We start from the raw sequence: 16,049 nt of genomic DNA on the forward strand, positions 1-16,049 counted from the left end.
TGGGTGTAAATAATTAAGGGGAAAATAAAGTCAAACTAATGAAATAAAGGCAAATAGAGATGCATTTGAAGTAGTTGAGATAATTGTGAAGAAGGTAAAATGAGCATAAAATAAAAATAATGAAGAAAAAAGAAGATGATTTCCCCTATTATGAAGGTAATATATTTCCCCACTCTCCCCTAGGATAAATATTTACCCCATAAAATTGAGAGCTCCCTTCATTTTTCATCACTTTGCATCCATTCTTCCACCTCTACAACAATCAAATTTCACTAATTTCTCATTTATCAACTTTAATTTCTTACTTTGACTTTTTTCACCCTTTAAATATTTACACTCAATCTAAGCACACCCTAAAAAGTCAAATCTTGTCTCAGTTGAAGAGAAATTATCTATAATGTAATAAAAAAAAAACTCTGAATCCCAATGGATAAATTAAAGTTAATTACTCCTATTTGATTTTCTATAGTTGGTTTGAGAGAAGGAGGCGATAGGTTTTTGTACAAGAAAGTACAAGAAGCAATTTTAGTAACTGATTTTGCTAAGCATGATGATATAATTAAATAAAAATATATACTACCTTTAACTTTGTCAAACATGTAAAAAATGAAAAGAATTTTGTAGACCATAAATAGTGTTTAGTGTCAAAGAATAATTGATTAAGAGTGTATTAGGGAAAAAGTATGAAATCAAATCAAAGAGCTGACTTTTATCAAGTAGGTAATGTTTAATGCAAAGTATTATTCTTTTTAAGACATGCTAATGTTCTTATTGCTCCATGGTTATAACAAACAAGGTAGGAAATAAGAGGTTTTGAAAGAATATATGCTTCTTGTAAGTGGGATAATCACACCACACTTTCGGCATAAAATTAAATCCTTCTACCTTATGTACTTTCTTGCATATAATTATCATTTGATAAATTTGAAATTTGATCATTTGTGTAATTAATTAGTAGGCTTAAACAAGGGTAATAAATTATATTTTTTTAAGGAAAATGTAGTGTACTCCACGTTTACTCGATAGGGTTTTAGGATACCTCAAGTAGGCATTTAGGATAAGTCAATTAGGAGTTCACAGTATGTTAAGTAGGTGTTTTTAGCATGCTAAAGTTGTCAAATAGGTGTTTTTTTTATCTCCTTTGTAAACCTCAAACACCTACTTGGTATACCTCAAAACACCTATTTGACATGCCTCAAACAACTACTTAACATATCTCAAATACCTACTTTACATACCAAAACCCAAATTTAATATACCATAAACACCTACTTGACAACCCTAAAATACCAGCTTGGTGTATCCTAAATACTTACTTGGTATATCTCAAATCCCTACCTGACAAACCTAAAACACCTACTGGTATACCTGAAATACTCAAATACCTAATTGGTATATTCCAAATACCTACTTGGTATACCTCAAACATCTATGTGACAACACCAAATACCTACTTGGTATACTCCAAAGACCTGCTTGGTATATCTCAAACTCCTATTTGATATACCTTAAACTCTTACTTGACAACTCTAAATACCTACTGGTATACCTGAAATTCCTACTTTATATACCTTGAATACCTATTTCATGCATATCAAATTCCTACTCGGTATATTCTAAATCACCACCACATTAATGCATAAAAGATAATTAATTAGCATTTTTTTAAATAATTAATTTTTATAGATTCGGCCTCCTGAAAGCCTGAGTTACTGTTTGTTAATACTTCATGTAATTGAGGAAGTGGTGGTGTAAAATTTTAAAGAAAAAACATGGTAAAATTTCTTACTACAAAGGGCAAAAACGTAAGTTCAACTTCCACAATATCTATATGGCCCATTGCACCCAATTATCTTAATAAAGATTGCCTCTTATGGTCCATGCTACATTCTCCACTTCACTCACAAAAGAAATTTGGAGAAATGTACAAAATTTAGGAAACTAGAAAACAAATGCATTCATTACTTCAATGAATTCTCAACTATCACAAACCTTAGTCAACAAAACTACCACCCTTCTCTTTTTCTCAAAAGAAATGCTAAAGCAAAAAGCTAAAGAAGAGGGTAGTCCATCACTTCATTTTTTTTATTGTTTCCTTTAAAAAATAAATAAATAAATAAAATTGAAAGGAAAACAAAAAGTGATAACATTCATAATTCATAAAGTTCTTCAACATTCATAAAATACCCATCTTCTCCCGTTTTTTGCTCCTCCATTTTCTTCTCCTTCTCCAACTCTCCCATGTTATGTATTTAGGGCTTAAATTTAGCTTATTCATTTTAATTCTTCTTCAACTCGTTTAATAATCTTAAATCAAACTGAACTGAATTAAACTAAACTTATGCAATTTATAGCAAAACCTAAATCATCACTACCATCTTATGAAATGCTCAAAAAAGAATGTTATCTTAGATTATGCCCTCCATCTTGTCCGTGCGACGGACTTCTTCCTTCGCACGGTCCACCCCCACCCTTAACCTTCCCCATAGACAAATCCCAAAACAACCCAACTTATTCTCCTCTTGTGATAGCCATCATAGGGATTCTTGCAAGTGCTTTTCTCTTAGTAAGTTACTATGCCATAATCTCCAAGTATTGTGGAAACTCATCCAATTCTAGACAAAATAGAGAGATCAATAACCAAGAAATCACAATGGAGGAGGGTTTTCATGGTAGTTTTCGACACGACCCGAATCAACATGAACCATGGTTAATCACTACTCCTGGCCTAGATGAAGCTTTGATCAAAACTATAACCCTAGTTAAGTACAAAAAGGGTGATGGCTTGGTTGGAAGTAGTGATTGTTCGGTTTGTCTTGGTGAGTTTTTTGATGATGATACTTTGAGACTTTTGCCTAAATGTAGTCATGCTTTTCATATTACTTGTATTGATACATGGCTTAGGTCTCACTCTAATTGCCCTCTTTGTCGTGCTAATATAATCTCAACCTTTTTTAATACTAATACTAATAATACTAATCCATCATTAATGGTTGATAATCACAACGATCTTATTCATAGCATCATTAATGGTGGGCAAGATCATAATATTTTGTTAGAAAACCAAGGTGAAAGTGAAGAAATTAGCTCAAATAATGAAGGGAGACAATTGGGTTATGCAGAAGAAACTAGTGGGAACACACCAAAAAGTACAAATACACAAGTTAGAGCTTTAAGTGATCTTGGTGCTAGAATCTATGGTGGAAGAAGGGGTTCTATTCGAAGATCGATTTCGATGGATCATAGGGTTTTGAATCCTAATGTTTTAAGGTACAATCACGGAGAAGATTGTGTAATGAAGATTGGATCTTTGAACAAGGGAGATGGTGTTGGTAATAGTAGTAGAAGAAGAAGAAATGAAGTGTTACATTGTGTTATGAATAGTGTTTCAATGAAAAGATCGTTTTCTAGTGGAAGATTTTTGTTATGTAAGCATGGTAGAGGAAGAAATGAAGTGATTCCTCTATGATATTTCACCACTTAACAAGATTGTGAAAAATACACCATTTCATGTACAGGAAGGATTAGGATTTTGCATATTTTCATACATCTTTCTAGTCAAATGACTCTTTGTTTGCATCCTCTTTTATGTACATGGGTTGTTGCATTTTTTCCCTCTCTAAACCTTAATCATAGTTTTCTAAATACACCGAGTATATGAGGATATTTTGATATCAATTGCTTTGTTTGATGTAATTATAGGTTGTTAGATTGGGAAGGTTTTTATAAAACTTTTTTTTCCTTCAATACATATTTCTTCTTTGTTTTATTTATTGATTTGAGTTAAATTTTATTAGATATATATGTTTAGTAAATTGAGTTTAGTGCGAATGTATTATGACACATAATAACCTACTAAAAATATTGTTGATAATTTTATTTTTATACTTTTAACTATTTAGATTTCTATTTGTACACTATAGATGCAATCAACTTTGATTTTTTTGAAAATTTTTTATAATGATATATTGCATTGATTGTTGTAAATTGGGGGATAAACTTGTAATGAATGTACTCTTAACGTGTTGAGACCACAACAATAGTTAGTCAAGTTTAGTATGCAATGCGTCCATGTTAAAGTTATTATGGATCATTTGATTGGGTGCAATTTTATCAAAATAAACGAATACTTTTTTGGAAAATAAGAACATATTTCTCAAATGATTGCAAAAAGGGTAGATTTTCAGGAGAAAAGGATCACTCAAATAATAACAAATGGAATTACTATATAATAAGGAAAAAAAAAATAACGGGTGAAAATTTCTAATAAAAGTAATTATGTCTTTATCTTTAGGGCAAATTAAATTTCGTATCACCATGTCTTTTGGATCAAAAGGCCTTGTTAAAAATGACCTATAATTTACAAATTGTTATATAAGGCATTCACACTATAAGATACGCCTCACATAGGTATCAAATAGCCCAATCGATTCAAATTACGAGACTATACTTCTTATTTTGAATTTTTCTCATTAAAAAATGATTTTAAGAATAAGTGAATAACCACCTATAAGTTGGATTGGAGATAGTAAAACAAAAGGCTTTCCAGGCCAGGCCTCATGGATATTATGCTCTCTTAATGGGCTACTCTTGTTTCTCAAGAGTCAAGATCCAATGCAGGCGGATGCATGAATGACAACAATCCTCCATGCCTCTTTAAATTACTAAATCCTTTTATGAAAATGTCCCATTACTTTAATGAAAAGAGTCCAAAATATGTTAAATATTCTAACAATCTTTTTACACATTTAATTAAGTTGGTTTTTAAACATGCCCAATGTAATAAAAAGTCATGGATCTGCATCTTATTAAGCTCTCATTATTTCAAGTAGAATTTTCAGTACCATATATGAGGATCACTTGCATCCACATTTCTAGCCAAATAACTCATGTGAGGGAATGTGTTATTGAGTATTTATGATATATAAATATTTTAAGACCTCGATCATCAATTTAAGATTTTGGTAGAGTTGATTCCATCACAATAATGGCTAGAGTTGTTCAAATGTGATCCGACCCGAAATCCGAACCGAAACTGAAAGTTGACCGAACCGAAAATATGTTTCTTTTTTAAGTTTACCGACCCGACAGTATCCGAGCCGATTTACGACCAAAAATCGTAAAATCAAATCCGAATTGCGACCGATTTTTATAACCGACATATAACCGTTAACCGAGATTACCCGAACCTATTAGTGACCGACCCGAGTCATACCCAACCCAAAATCATGCTCAAAATCGAACTCGATCTGGCTAAAACCGATTTAAACCGAATAAATTTTTAATTGAAATGCTGTAAACCTAAATCAATTTTTAACATAGAGGTGTGATCGACTCATATTCAATCATCTTATTAGTTAATCTAATAAACTAATAGAAATTTTAATAAATCAAAATTTTATACATACATGGTTTCATATATTTAGAGTTAATAATTAATGGTCAATGTTTATTTATCCATTTTTAATCAAATTAGTTGAAAAATGATCAAACTTTAATTTTAATTTACAGTCAAACAAGTAAAAGTAACAAAGTAATAATCACTAATTGATTTGCATTTTAACTATTTTGCTTTAACTAAAGGGAATCTTATCATCGATTAAAAAATGTCTAATAACTTAATCTGATATTGGCTCGAACTATAGTAATTAGTAATTCGTAGCCGAATTTTACGAGAAAATAATAACCGAACCCGATCTGTACCGGGTAAAACTGAACCAATTATTAACCGATGACAGTCCGACACCGATTGACTATTCGACACGAACTTCAACCGACACCGAACCGATTCTAACCCGATAGCTCAAATAACTAATCTTCAACCTCTCCGTGACTAACCGACCTGACTCGAGTGTGACCCGCCGTAACACGCATCCAAAAAATAACTGATCAGAAATACAACTGAATCGAATGACACCCGTCTGAAACCGACCCGATCACCCGAATGAACACCTCTAACAATGGCTAATGGCTCCAATCACCATTGTCCATTGTTTAGTGCAAGAAACTAAATGCTGTAATTGAAATTCCACAAGACAATCATGGTTTCGATGTACAATTAAATGAACTTTCATGTATACAAGAAAGTTTGAGCTGATTCTTCTGGCATTGCTGGTTTTGTCATGAAATTTATGGACAATTGTTCTTTATAATACAAAACCCTGGAAGAGAAAGGGCCTTCTGTCAATGATACTATTGGTTTTTTTTTGTTCTTCAAAGTTTCTAAGGCGTTCAAGAGTCAAGACAGTATAAGAAGCCATATCTGTGCAAGCAGAAAAAATTCTAGAACTGAAGATCAGTATCATTTACCAAATCCAATTTGATTCTTGTAAGATGAGAAGGGCAAGGGCTCATCAGGAGTTTTCTTTTAGACCAATATCTTTCACTATTTCTGCATAAACTTTCCTCTCAGCCAACTTCCTTTAATTTCTTCAACCTTGCTTTCAGCTCATCATTCTATTATACATGATCAGACCCAGTTAGGATCCTCTCCATTTCCTTAAAAATAAAAGATAGTCCATTACTTGGTGTAATGTTTGAAATGATCACTTGATAGGCAGAAGTAAGGGACAATTGAATTTAATGATACTTAAATAGGTGTCAAAATCTTAAGACACGTTATGGAGGAGACGTAATTGAGAAAATCCTAACAGAAACAAGTGATATATTTTAGTTGCATAGAATATTTGTATCAGCTAATCTTGCTACCAACAAAATACAGCAATGCCCAGGGAAATGAGGCAGTTGGTGTCACAACCAGAAGAGTACGATCATTGAAGCAGAAAATTAAAGCTAATTGCCGTTATGATATACACTGAAACCAATCATCAAGTTATAGCCTATAATTGCTGCAAACTGCTTAAATAGGGATCAAGGGGATGTAGTAGGAGAAACATGGCAATCAGCAAACACAAAACCCCACAAAATATGGCAGAAAACATAACAAAAAGCACAAATTCACAAATTTGCCAAAGAAAACTACATAAAATCAAACCCAAACGACAATGAGACAACATGGCAATGGTAGAACAATCAGTCTACCTTCACAAGGAAAATTGAAATTTGTGTCAATACTACAATAACCTCATCAATAAAAAAATGAAAATAAGCTAAAAAGATATTCAACAAACAATTCTGTAACAGCATTAGAGTATTTGAATTGCCAACTAGCCATAATCTATCATCACAAACAACAATTTCATTCATAACAAAAACAAAAGTATCAAAATATCAAATTGCAAATTTCTACCATACAAGTGCCCACAAATTAATGAATTGTAATGAAGTCAAAATATGGCACCTTTTCTCTTATCCATAATCCAAAATGGGCACAATTGCAATTTCACACAAAACAAAGAAAAAACACCCAGAATTCAGTTGCAGAAAGGGCATTTCTAAGATTTGTTTTATGCTAGTACTACTAAAGGGGATTGGATATTTGGATGGGAAAGAGTAATCAAATTACCAACAAAATTTAAGCTTTTTATATACTAGATAGATAAAATTTTCTATAAATATGAAACAAAGCAAAAACAACCGAGCAGTAATAAAAAAAAACATCTAATACAAGATTTTCTGGCACTATGGACTACTGCACAGTAATTTCTGAAAGCCAAGGTGCTTGGACCCAACAATGGCAATAGGAGGTGTAGAAGGAAGGAAGTGGAAAAACAGAGTATGAACAATAGAAATAACAAACACACACAACAAGATCAATGAGGTATCATCCCTCTCAAACAAAGTTGTATATCATTAATCAATCAACATTACATCAGTGATTCAACCCCCACACACTTGAGAACAATCCCTCAAGTATAAAGTTTCTCCCTTTAGTAGACACTCAATCCAATACAATGGAGAAACTCCAATTGATATCTACCCTAGTTATCTCCCATTTATTAGCCCCTTCTCTATCTGATCTAAATCTAAATCTAAAATATATATATATATATATATATATATATATATATATATATATATATATATATATATATATAAAATAAACTTGCCCACCAAGCAAAACACAAAACACAAGTTGATTTTGGGCCCTGCACCAAGGTGCTTGGACGAGCACTGTATGTGTGCTCGGACGAGCACTATATATGCGCTCGGGCGAGCACTATGTCAGTTTCATTCACCGCTTGCCTCATTCTAGGTACCTTCCAAGTTCTTCATTTCTCATTCAAGATATATTCAATAAGCACCTTTTTGCCGGCACCTCTTGCACTCACATCTTCTTGTTCTTTGTTGCAACATTACCATGGCACGTCAAAGAGCCTCCTTCATTGCTTCCTTGAAGCCCCCACTTCAATGTACTCAATCACCCATCACCCCATCATTGCTCACAACAAAGTATGCTTTGGTTTGAGTCATTGAGCCAATCACGTTCCCACAAGGGTTGTTTGGCTCTTGCACGAATAATTTCAAATTATAATATGCCTAATACAAGATTTTGCAGTCATCGTCCTCAAATCAACCTAATTGCATGTTAATTTGCCTAATTTAGAACAAATTGAATTAAACTTGAGAAGTCTATAATCAGAATTCAGAAATCAGAATTATAATCGAACTCATCATTATCATCATAGTAAGTATCTCAACCTCGCCATTTACATCATAACTTGTCAATCAGAAGAAGATAACATATAAAAATTCAGATTTTGGGTTAAATCAACATACCTTTGAAATTTCATCTATCAAAATTGAAAAGCTTGAGCATGGTTGGTACGGTTTCAGATTTCGAACTTATCTTGCTCAATTGATTCTCCAAATGGCGGTGTTTAATGGCTCCATTAGTTTATTGAAATGTTTTCTGGACATTTCAATTCATGCTAAGAATATTCAGATTCATTTTGGAGTTTTTTGCCGGAATTTGAATAAGTTTTTATGATTTTAATGGCTACACTAGCTCACGCAAGTGAAGAGTCATTAATTAAACCCATGCCTCCCCTCCCACACCGCCACGCGTCGGTTATAATCTACTCCTTCAGTCATCCGTGAATATGCAGCGGAAAATAATAAGATTGATATGATTTAAAAACCAAATTATTGGGCCTTCTAGAAATGGGGCCTTGAGTTATTGCTCAAGTGAAAGATCGAAAAAAATAAGATAAATAAACAATTTAATTCCGAATATAAGATTCGAGAAAATTTATGTCCCAAAATAAGCTTCCGTACATCCAAGCCTAGCCTCGGGTAAGTTGCTGTTAGTAACAGCGAATGAGGAGAAAAAAAAAAAAATTAAAAGGCCCTAAGTCGCTGTTAGTAACAGCGATTTAAGGAGTTGACCAGTCAACCCCTTAAGTCGCTGTTACTAACAGCGACTTAAAAAAAAAAAAAAATTTTTTTTTTTAAAATTTTAATAGTACTGAACTTGAAGTCGCTGTATTATTTTGTTTTGGAGCAGCTTGTTTTTTAACCTTCAAACAATTATTTAATAGTTGATGAACTAACTATATAAACTTGTTATTATTTGATTAATCTTCCGATGTGGGATTGTTTTCTGGAACACATCAAAATAAATGAAACCAAAAATTAGCTCACGAATAGAGCACCGATGTGGGACTGATACTATTAAATAATTGTTTGAAGGTTAAAAAACAAGCTGCTCCAAAAACAAAATAATACAGCGACTTCAAGTTCAGTACTATTAAAATTTAAAAAAAAAAATTTATTATTATTTTTTTTTTAAGTCGCTGTTAGTAACAGCGACTTAAGGGGTTGACTGGTCAACTCCTTAAATCGCTGTCACTAACAGCGACTTAGGGCCTTTTAATTTTATTTTTTTTTTCTCTCCTCATTCGCTGTTACTAACAGCGACTTACCCGAGGCTAGGCTTGGATGTACGGAAGCTTATTTTGGGACATAAGTTTTCCCGAATCTTATATTCAGAATTAAATTGTTTATTTATCTTATTTTTTTCAATCTTTCTTGCTCAAGTTGCTTCTCCTATGGGTTGGATTTGCTTTAAAAGTTGTTTAACTAGATTTTGTGTTATATGAAACCGTCTAGGGTGAGACATGTTCATATAATTAGTCATTTTTGTAATTAATTACTTTAAAATTATAAATAATTACTTTAAGATTATAAGTGATCATTTTAAGATTATAATCACTTTTAGACTGTAAATGATTAGTCATTTTTGTAAATAATCACTTTTAGACTGTAAAAATAAACTGAGTCAACCCAATAAAAATGATCTTACTATGAAACTGCTTCATTTTATTATTGAAAATTAAAATTTTTTTTAAAAAAATTACCCTAACCTTATTATTCTTAAATTTTTCATAATTAAATTCATCAATATTTTATAATTTAAAATGAATAATTTGTTATCAAACACAATCTTATACTTCTACACAAACTCTTTTGTGAGACAATCTCGTCTTAAAATGTCTTTCATACGTGGCCAACTGATACAATTATTTCTAATGAGACATTATCTATTGGCCTATTAGTATATAGACAAATTACCAACACAACTCAATGAGTTGACTATTATGATCGAAATCATCATAGTTAATGTCTTATTCTTTTCTAGATATATTAGAGGTAAATATAAGTTTTAGTCTGTCTAGGCTATATGGCTAATTGCGTGATTGAAAAATAAAATCTTCTAATATTAAACTGAATAATATATATTCAACAAAATTAAAAATAATAATTATTATATATACATATAAAAATGATTGTACGACCCACTCATACTAATATCATGAATCGGCATGTAGCATTAGTTCATCATGGAGTTGATTGTCAAATAATCATGTGAAATGTGAAAACATATTAACAAGGTTTTAGTGTTGGCAATCTTTTGTAGAAAATCATTATCAACAAGTTTGGTGGTTGTGTCGTTTACTTTGATATAACCAATTTATTTATAAAACAATCGTTTATGTTTACGGAATAAATCTAGCTAATTAAGTAGGAGTAGCTATATATTCTTGTGCTCTCTATTTACATCAAATGTTTTATTTAATTTTATACATTTATTAATGTATTATTTTAATTCAATATTTAATATATATTTAATTGAGTGTAATTAAAAATTATAAAATTTTTTGTTCACTTTTTGATTGAATTTTGGCTTTTCACCAAATAACTTTATATCTAACGTCTCTATAAAACAATCAACTACTAATAAATAATTTTTTTTTCAAACATCTCTATAAAATTTGACTTGTACAACTAGCTTAAAACCTAATTTATTAGCCAACATTTTCAATTAATCAAAATAATCAACAATTTCAACCAACAGCTTTAGTTAACAACTATTTACCAAATAAGTCATTAGTCCACACTTAAATATTATGTACCTTTCCCATTTAAAAAGTAAAACCAAATAATTTATGTAGAAAATGAGAAAATACTACAAAAGGTTGGGCTAAGTCATACTCATCCCTCTTATGCAACACTCTTCTACCCATAATAATTGTTGCTCCGGTCCATTTCTTTTTTCAATCATCTCTTATCTCATGTAGGTTCAGAGCATTTGGAACATATCTGATCGCACAAAATTCTTAATAATTAGGGCCTCAAATGTCAATGATACATAATATGCTCAACTCTTTGACTTAAAACACATAATAAAATGATTTTCGAAAATTTCATACGGTAATCCTAAATTTTCAGTTTTCTACATAGTAGACAAATATTGTTTAATCTACATGGTGACCTTGATCTTTTAATTTTTCCACATGATAGACAAAAAAGAAGTTTTTTTTTGTTGACTTTACGCTATTTTTACCCAACTTTATAACAAACAAACGTCATGATTACTCTATTAACCACATAATTCGAAATTCAGTCGAAATAAATACTTATTAACCAAAATTTAAACATTTTGTCTATTACATAAAAAACTTAAAAGCTCGAAGTCACCACACAAATTTACATTCTCGGCCACTATGGTAAAATGATCCCAAACTGGTGAGGTACGCTTTCCAAGTCCTTCAATATCCTCCTGAAACTCAGTTCTAGTTCGCCTTCGACCTCCAGCTAAAGAAATTCCACCTCTTCCTCTACTAGTTTTTGCACGCTTTGGTGGACGAATAGGACGTTGGACAACTTGTCTAGGGTTCGGGTTCACATTCCTTGGAGTGGATACACTAGTTTGTAACTCTTCAAACGCTGTTAATTTCAACAAAAATAATACACATGACATGCTAGTAATTTATCTCAATATTGAACACAATGCAAAAGAATGATAAAGTACACAACATATAAGGTACTTGAACCATTAGATTAACAAATTACCCGTGTTCGAAATACTGTCAAATTGAAAACCATTAGCTTCATTTGCCTCATCAAAATTCATCTTCCTACAATTAAGAATTAGAGATTGAACAAATTTAATCCCATCTTCTAATTTCAAAAGAAGTATTGAACATTGTTTGAACAAATTAGACTATCCGCTCAAAAAAAGAAAAATAGACTATACACACTGATGATAAAATTGAAGTTATGAACAATGAGAACCATGAATATCAGCCTTTTTCTATACATCCACCTACAATTTCAATCCAAACAAGAAAACAGATGCAAAAGTACAGCGACATTTGGAGATTTAAGTACTGATGATAAAATCTATGATAAACTAGCACTCTAGCAAGAACTCAAAAGACACTGATGTGGTAAGAGCAAATAAATAATATATAGCTCAAAACGTGGAAACCTACATACTTACTTTGTTTGCCTTCTCTCTCAATGAAGACTGTGGCTGTGGAGACTCGGAACATTTGATCACTAGATCTATGCGATCAACCAAGTATGAAGCCATACAGGAAAAATGATCATCATCTTTTTTTCTCAAGATTGCTTCAAGGACACAAATTGCTTTAACTCGAACCTGGCAAAAATAGTCACAAATTGAAGAATAAGGTCTACACAAAAGACAGCCAAAAGTATTTCGCTCAAAGAACAATTACAACTTATTAGCATACTCAAGCAGTCCTTTATCAAGTAGAGAAGAAACTGACCATTGGAAGAACTAAACAAGAACTAAACAAGAACAATTACAACTTATTACCTTCCTTCACCAAATTTAATCAAGTTCACAGCCTCCTCATCAATTTACTCAAAGCAATTTACTCAAAGCAAAACTCAATCAGTGTGTGCGGCTATGACGGTGAAGGTGAAGAAACTAGGGTTTCTTCGACTGCCTTAAGATTGTTGGGTATTTGGGCCGTGAGAGTGTGAAGTGTAAACTGCCGGAGATGAACGTGTTCTACCGGCCGGATTGGAGGAGAACAGATGGGATTGAAAGAGGGCCGCCGATTTCAGTGAGAGGATGAAGAAGAGAGAGTTGGGTTAGGGTTTATTAGAGCGGGATTTGGGAAGTGAGGTATCCTGTTTCGTGCTGTATCAGGATTCAAGATGAGGAAAAGAACCAAATCCCTTTTTTATCACATGACGGCGACGTGGCACATTCATGACCGCTGATATGATATTATCATTACAAATCCAACGGCTAAAACACCTTATCCGTGTGCTATCTTAATAACCAATAACATTTTGTGCAAGTACAACTCATAGATTGCTAAGATGGTAAGATCTCACACGTCTGTATACAAAGATCAACGACTTAGAATAAGTAATGTATCAATTGAGTAATATATTCATCAAATTGGACAATTAGTTATCTAAAATAATTTATTTGAGTAATATAAATATTTTATATCAAATATTAAATATTTTTATTATTGAATTTGGTCAAATTGCATAATTTAGGCTATTTAATTCAAAGTAACAAAAAAGGTGGAGTACTAGTTTCATTTACTATAAATTACTTTAGAGTATTCAAGATCAGTAATAACTAATAGTAATAAGTAATAACATTGAGTTAACAGTCAAATGTCAATGTTAGTCTATAACTATAAATCTATAACTCTATAAGATAGTTTGTATTAGTTTTATTCACTCCAATAGGTCTAGTTCCGAACATTATTAAGCTTTAAATTAAATACGATCAATTATTAGTGTAATAGATTTATTATTTTAAAGTATTCATGGTCACTAATAAGTATAAATACATAATATCATATAAAATGGTTATGATTACTTGATTAATCTAATTCACCTTATTATATATAGTAAGTTTCAATTATCAAACTTAGAAATACAATCGATTATTAGTTTAATAGAGTAATGTATATTCTAATAGCTTATACTCCCTCTAATTAAAAAACAAATGTCTCATTTGGAATTTGCATAAATTCTCCCTCTAGTAATATATTCTAAATTTCTAATAGGTTAATTACAAGCCTAAAAAGAAATCGAGATAATTACTTTGAATTGGAGAGACTATTAGTTTAGACTTTAGAGTACTCAATAAGACAATAACGCTAATAAGTCTAAGTACGTAACTAATAGCCTACGAGATAGTTTAGATTATTCTTATTCATTCAAACAAATCGAGTTTCGATTATCGATTTTTAATATTCAATCAATTATCAAAAGTAGCAACATGATGCATTATTAAATAAAAGTCTCATATATATATATATATATATATATATATATATATATGTATATATATATATATATATATATATGTATATATATATATATATATATATATATATATATATATATATATATATATATATATATATATGTATGTATATATATATATATATATATATATATATATATATATATATATATATATATATATATATATATATATGTATATATATATATATATATGTATATATATATATATATATATATATATATATATATATATATATGTATATATATATATACATACATATATATATATATATATATATATATATATATATATATATATATATACATATATATATATATATACATATATATATATATATATATATATATATAAACTAATTGAAATAAATTGATCTACCATAAAATGAGCATACATCAATTAAAAACCCGACTATTAACTTATTTCGATATTGACCCGATCGATAGTTGTCCGTAACCGATAACAACTCGAAAAATAAAGCTCGAACCCGATCTGTACCCGAAAAAACCGAACCAATTAGTAATCGATGACAACCCGAGACCGATTGACACTCGACACGAACTTCAACCGACACCGAACTGATGCTAACCCGATAGCTTGAATAACCGATCTCCAACCGAACCGTGACTAACCGACTCGACCCGAGTGTGACCCGTTGTAACACACAGTCGAAAAATAACCGATCCGAAATACAACCGAACCGAATGACACCCATCCGAAACCGACCCGATCACCCGAATGAACACCTCTACTATTTATGTATACATCCCTCAACTAACTCTCCCTACCTACATAAGGCAACAGGATTTGGTTTGCTCTAGTCATAAGCACACGATTTTACCAAACTTGTCTCTTCTTTTAGCTTGATAGCTCACACCAATTTAATGTCACTTTGTTTAATTACTTAGCTTCCCCCTCCTAACTCCCATCCTCTTTCTTTCCTTATCCAACAATTGTAAAATGCTTTCGGGATCAATATTTTTACTCTAAATCTTGGGCTCAATTTTCAATTTTATCAACGTAATTTTTGGAATTCAAATGCTACAAACTATTCATGTTACTTCGATTAAAAAAAATGATAAATATCTATCTAGGTTACTTAATTTATACCAATAATTCAATTAATATTCATGTCAAATCCTTTGACTAGTTAGACTTTCCAACATTGTTATAACTTATGACACATCAACAATGTAATTTGGTCTTTGAGAATTTTTACAAGTTAATCAACTTTAATACAAGTAAATAATTTTAAGTTACACTGATAGCTATTTATTTGATTCTACTAATTTTGAGGTAGGATTTTATTTTAAAATCTTTTACTGCTCTAATTACATACATAGTAGATAAAATTATACAATCTTAGAGTGGAACTATATGACCCGCAATGTGGCAAAGCTTAGAGTGGAACAAAGAGCGACGGCAACTTGCCCTCAATGTTTTTTAAAACTATAGTATAATACTATATATCCCAAATTATTTTAACTTTATAATTAAATTATAATACTCTTTAAATACTCTAAAATCCTTACAATTT

The 16,049-nt window shown here is 31.1% G+C and overlaps 1 protein-coding gene across 1 annotated transcript; it reads left to right on the forward strand.

Moving 5' to 3' along the window:
- Nucleotides 1-1,823: 1,823 nt before the first annotated feature.
- LOC130801615 (RING-H2 finger protein ATL52-like) lies at nt 1,824-3,769 on the forward strand. The gene has a single exon (XM_057665492.1). The coding sequence runs from the start codon at nt 2,342-2,344 to the stop codon at nt 3,467-3,469; it is 1,128 nt and encodes a 375-aa protein (XP_057521475.1). The 5' UTR covers nt 1,824-2,341; the 3' UTR covers nt 3,470-3,769.
- The last annotated feature ends 12,280 nt before the right edge of the window (nt 3,770-16,049 follow it).

Source organism: Amaranthus tricolor, chromosome 15 (genome assembly GCF_026212465.1).
Source record: "Amaranthus tricolor cultivar Red isolate AtriRed21 chromosome 15, ASM2621246v1, whole genome shotgun sequence".
NCBI classification, from domain to species: Eukaryota; Viridiplantae; Streptophyta; class Magnoliopsida; order Caryophyllales; family Amaranthaceae; genus Amaranthus; species Amaranthus tricolor.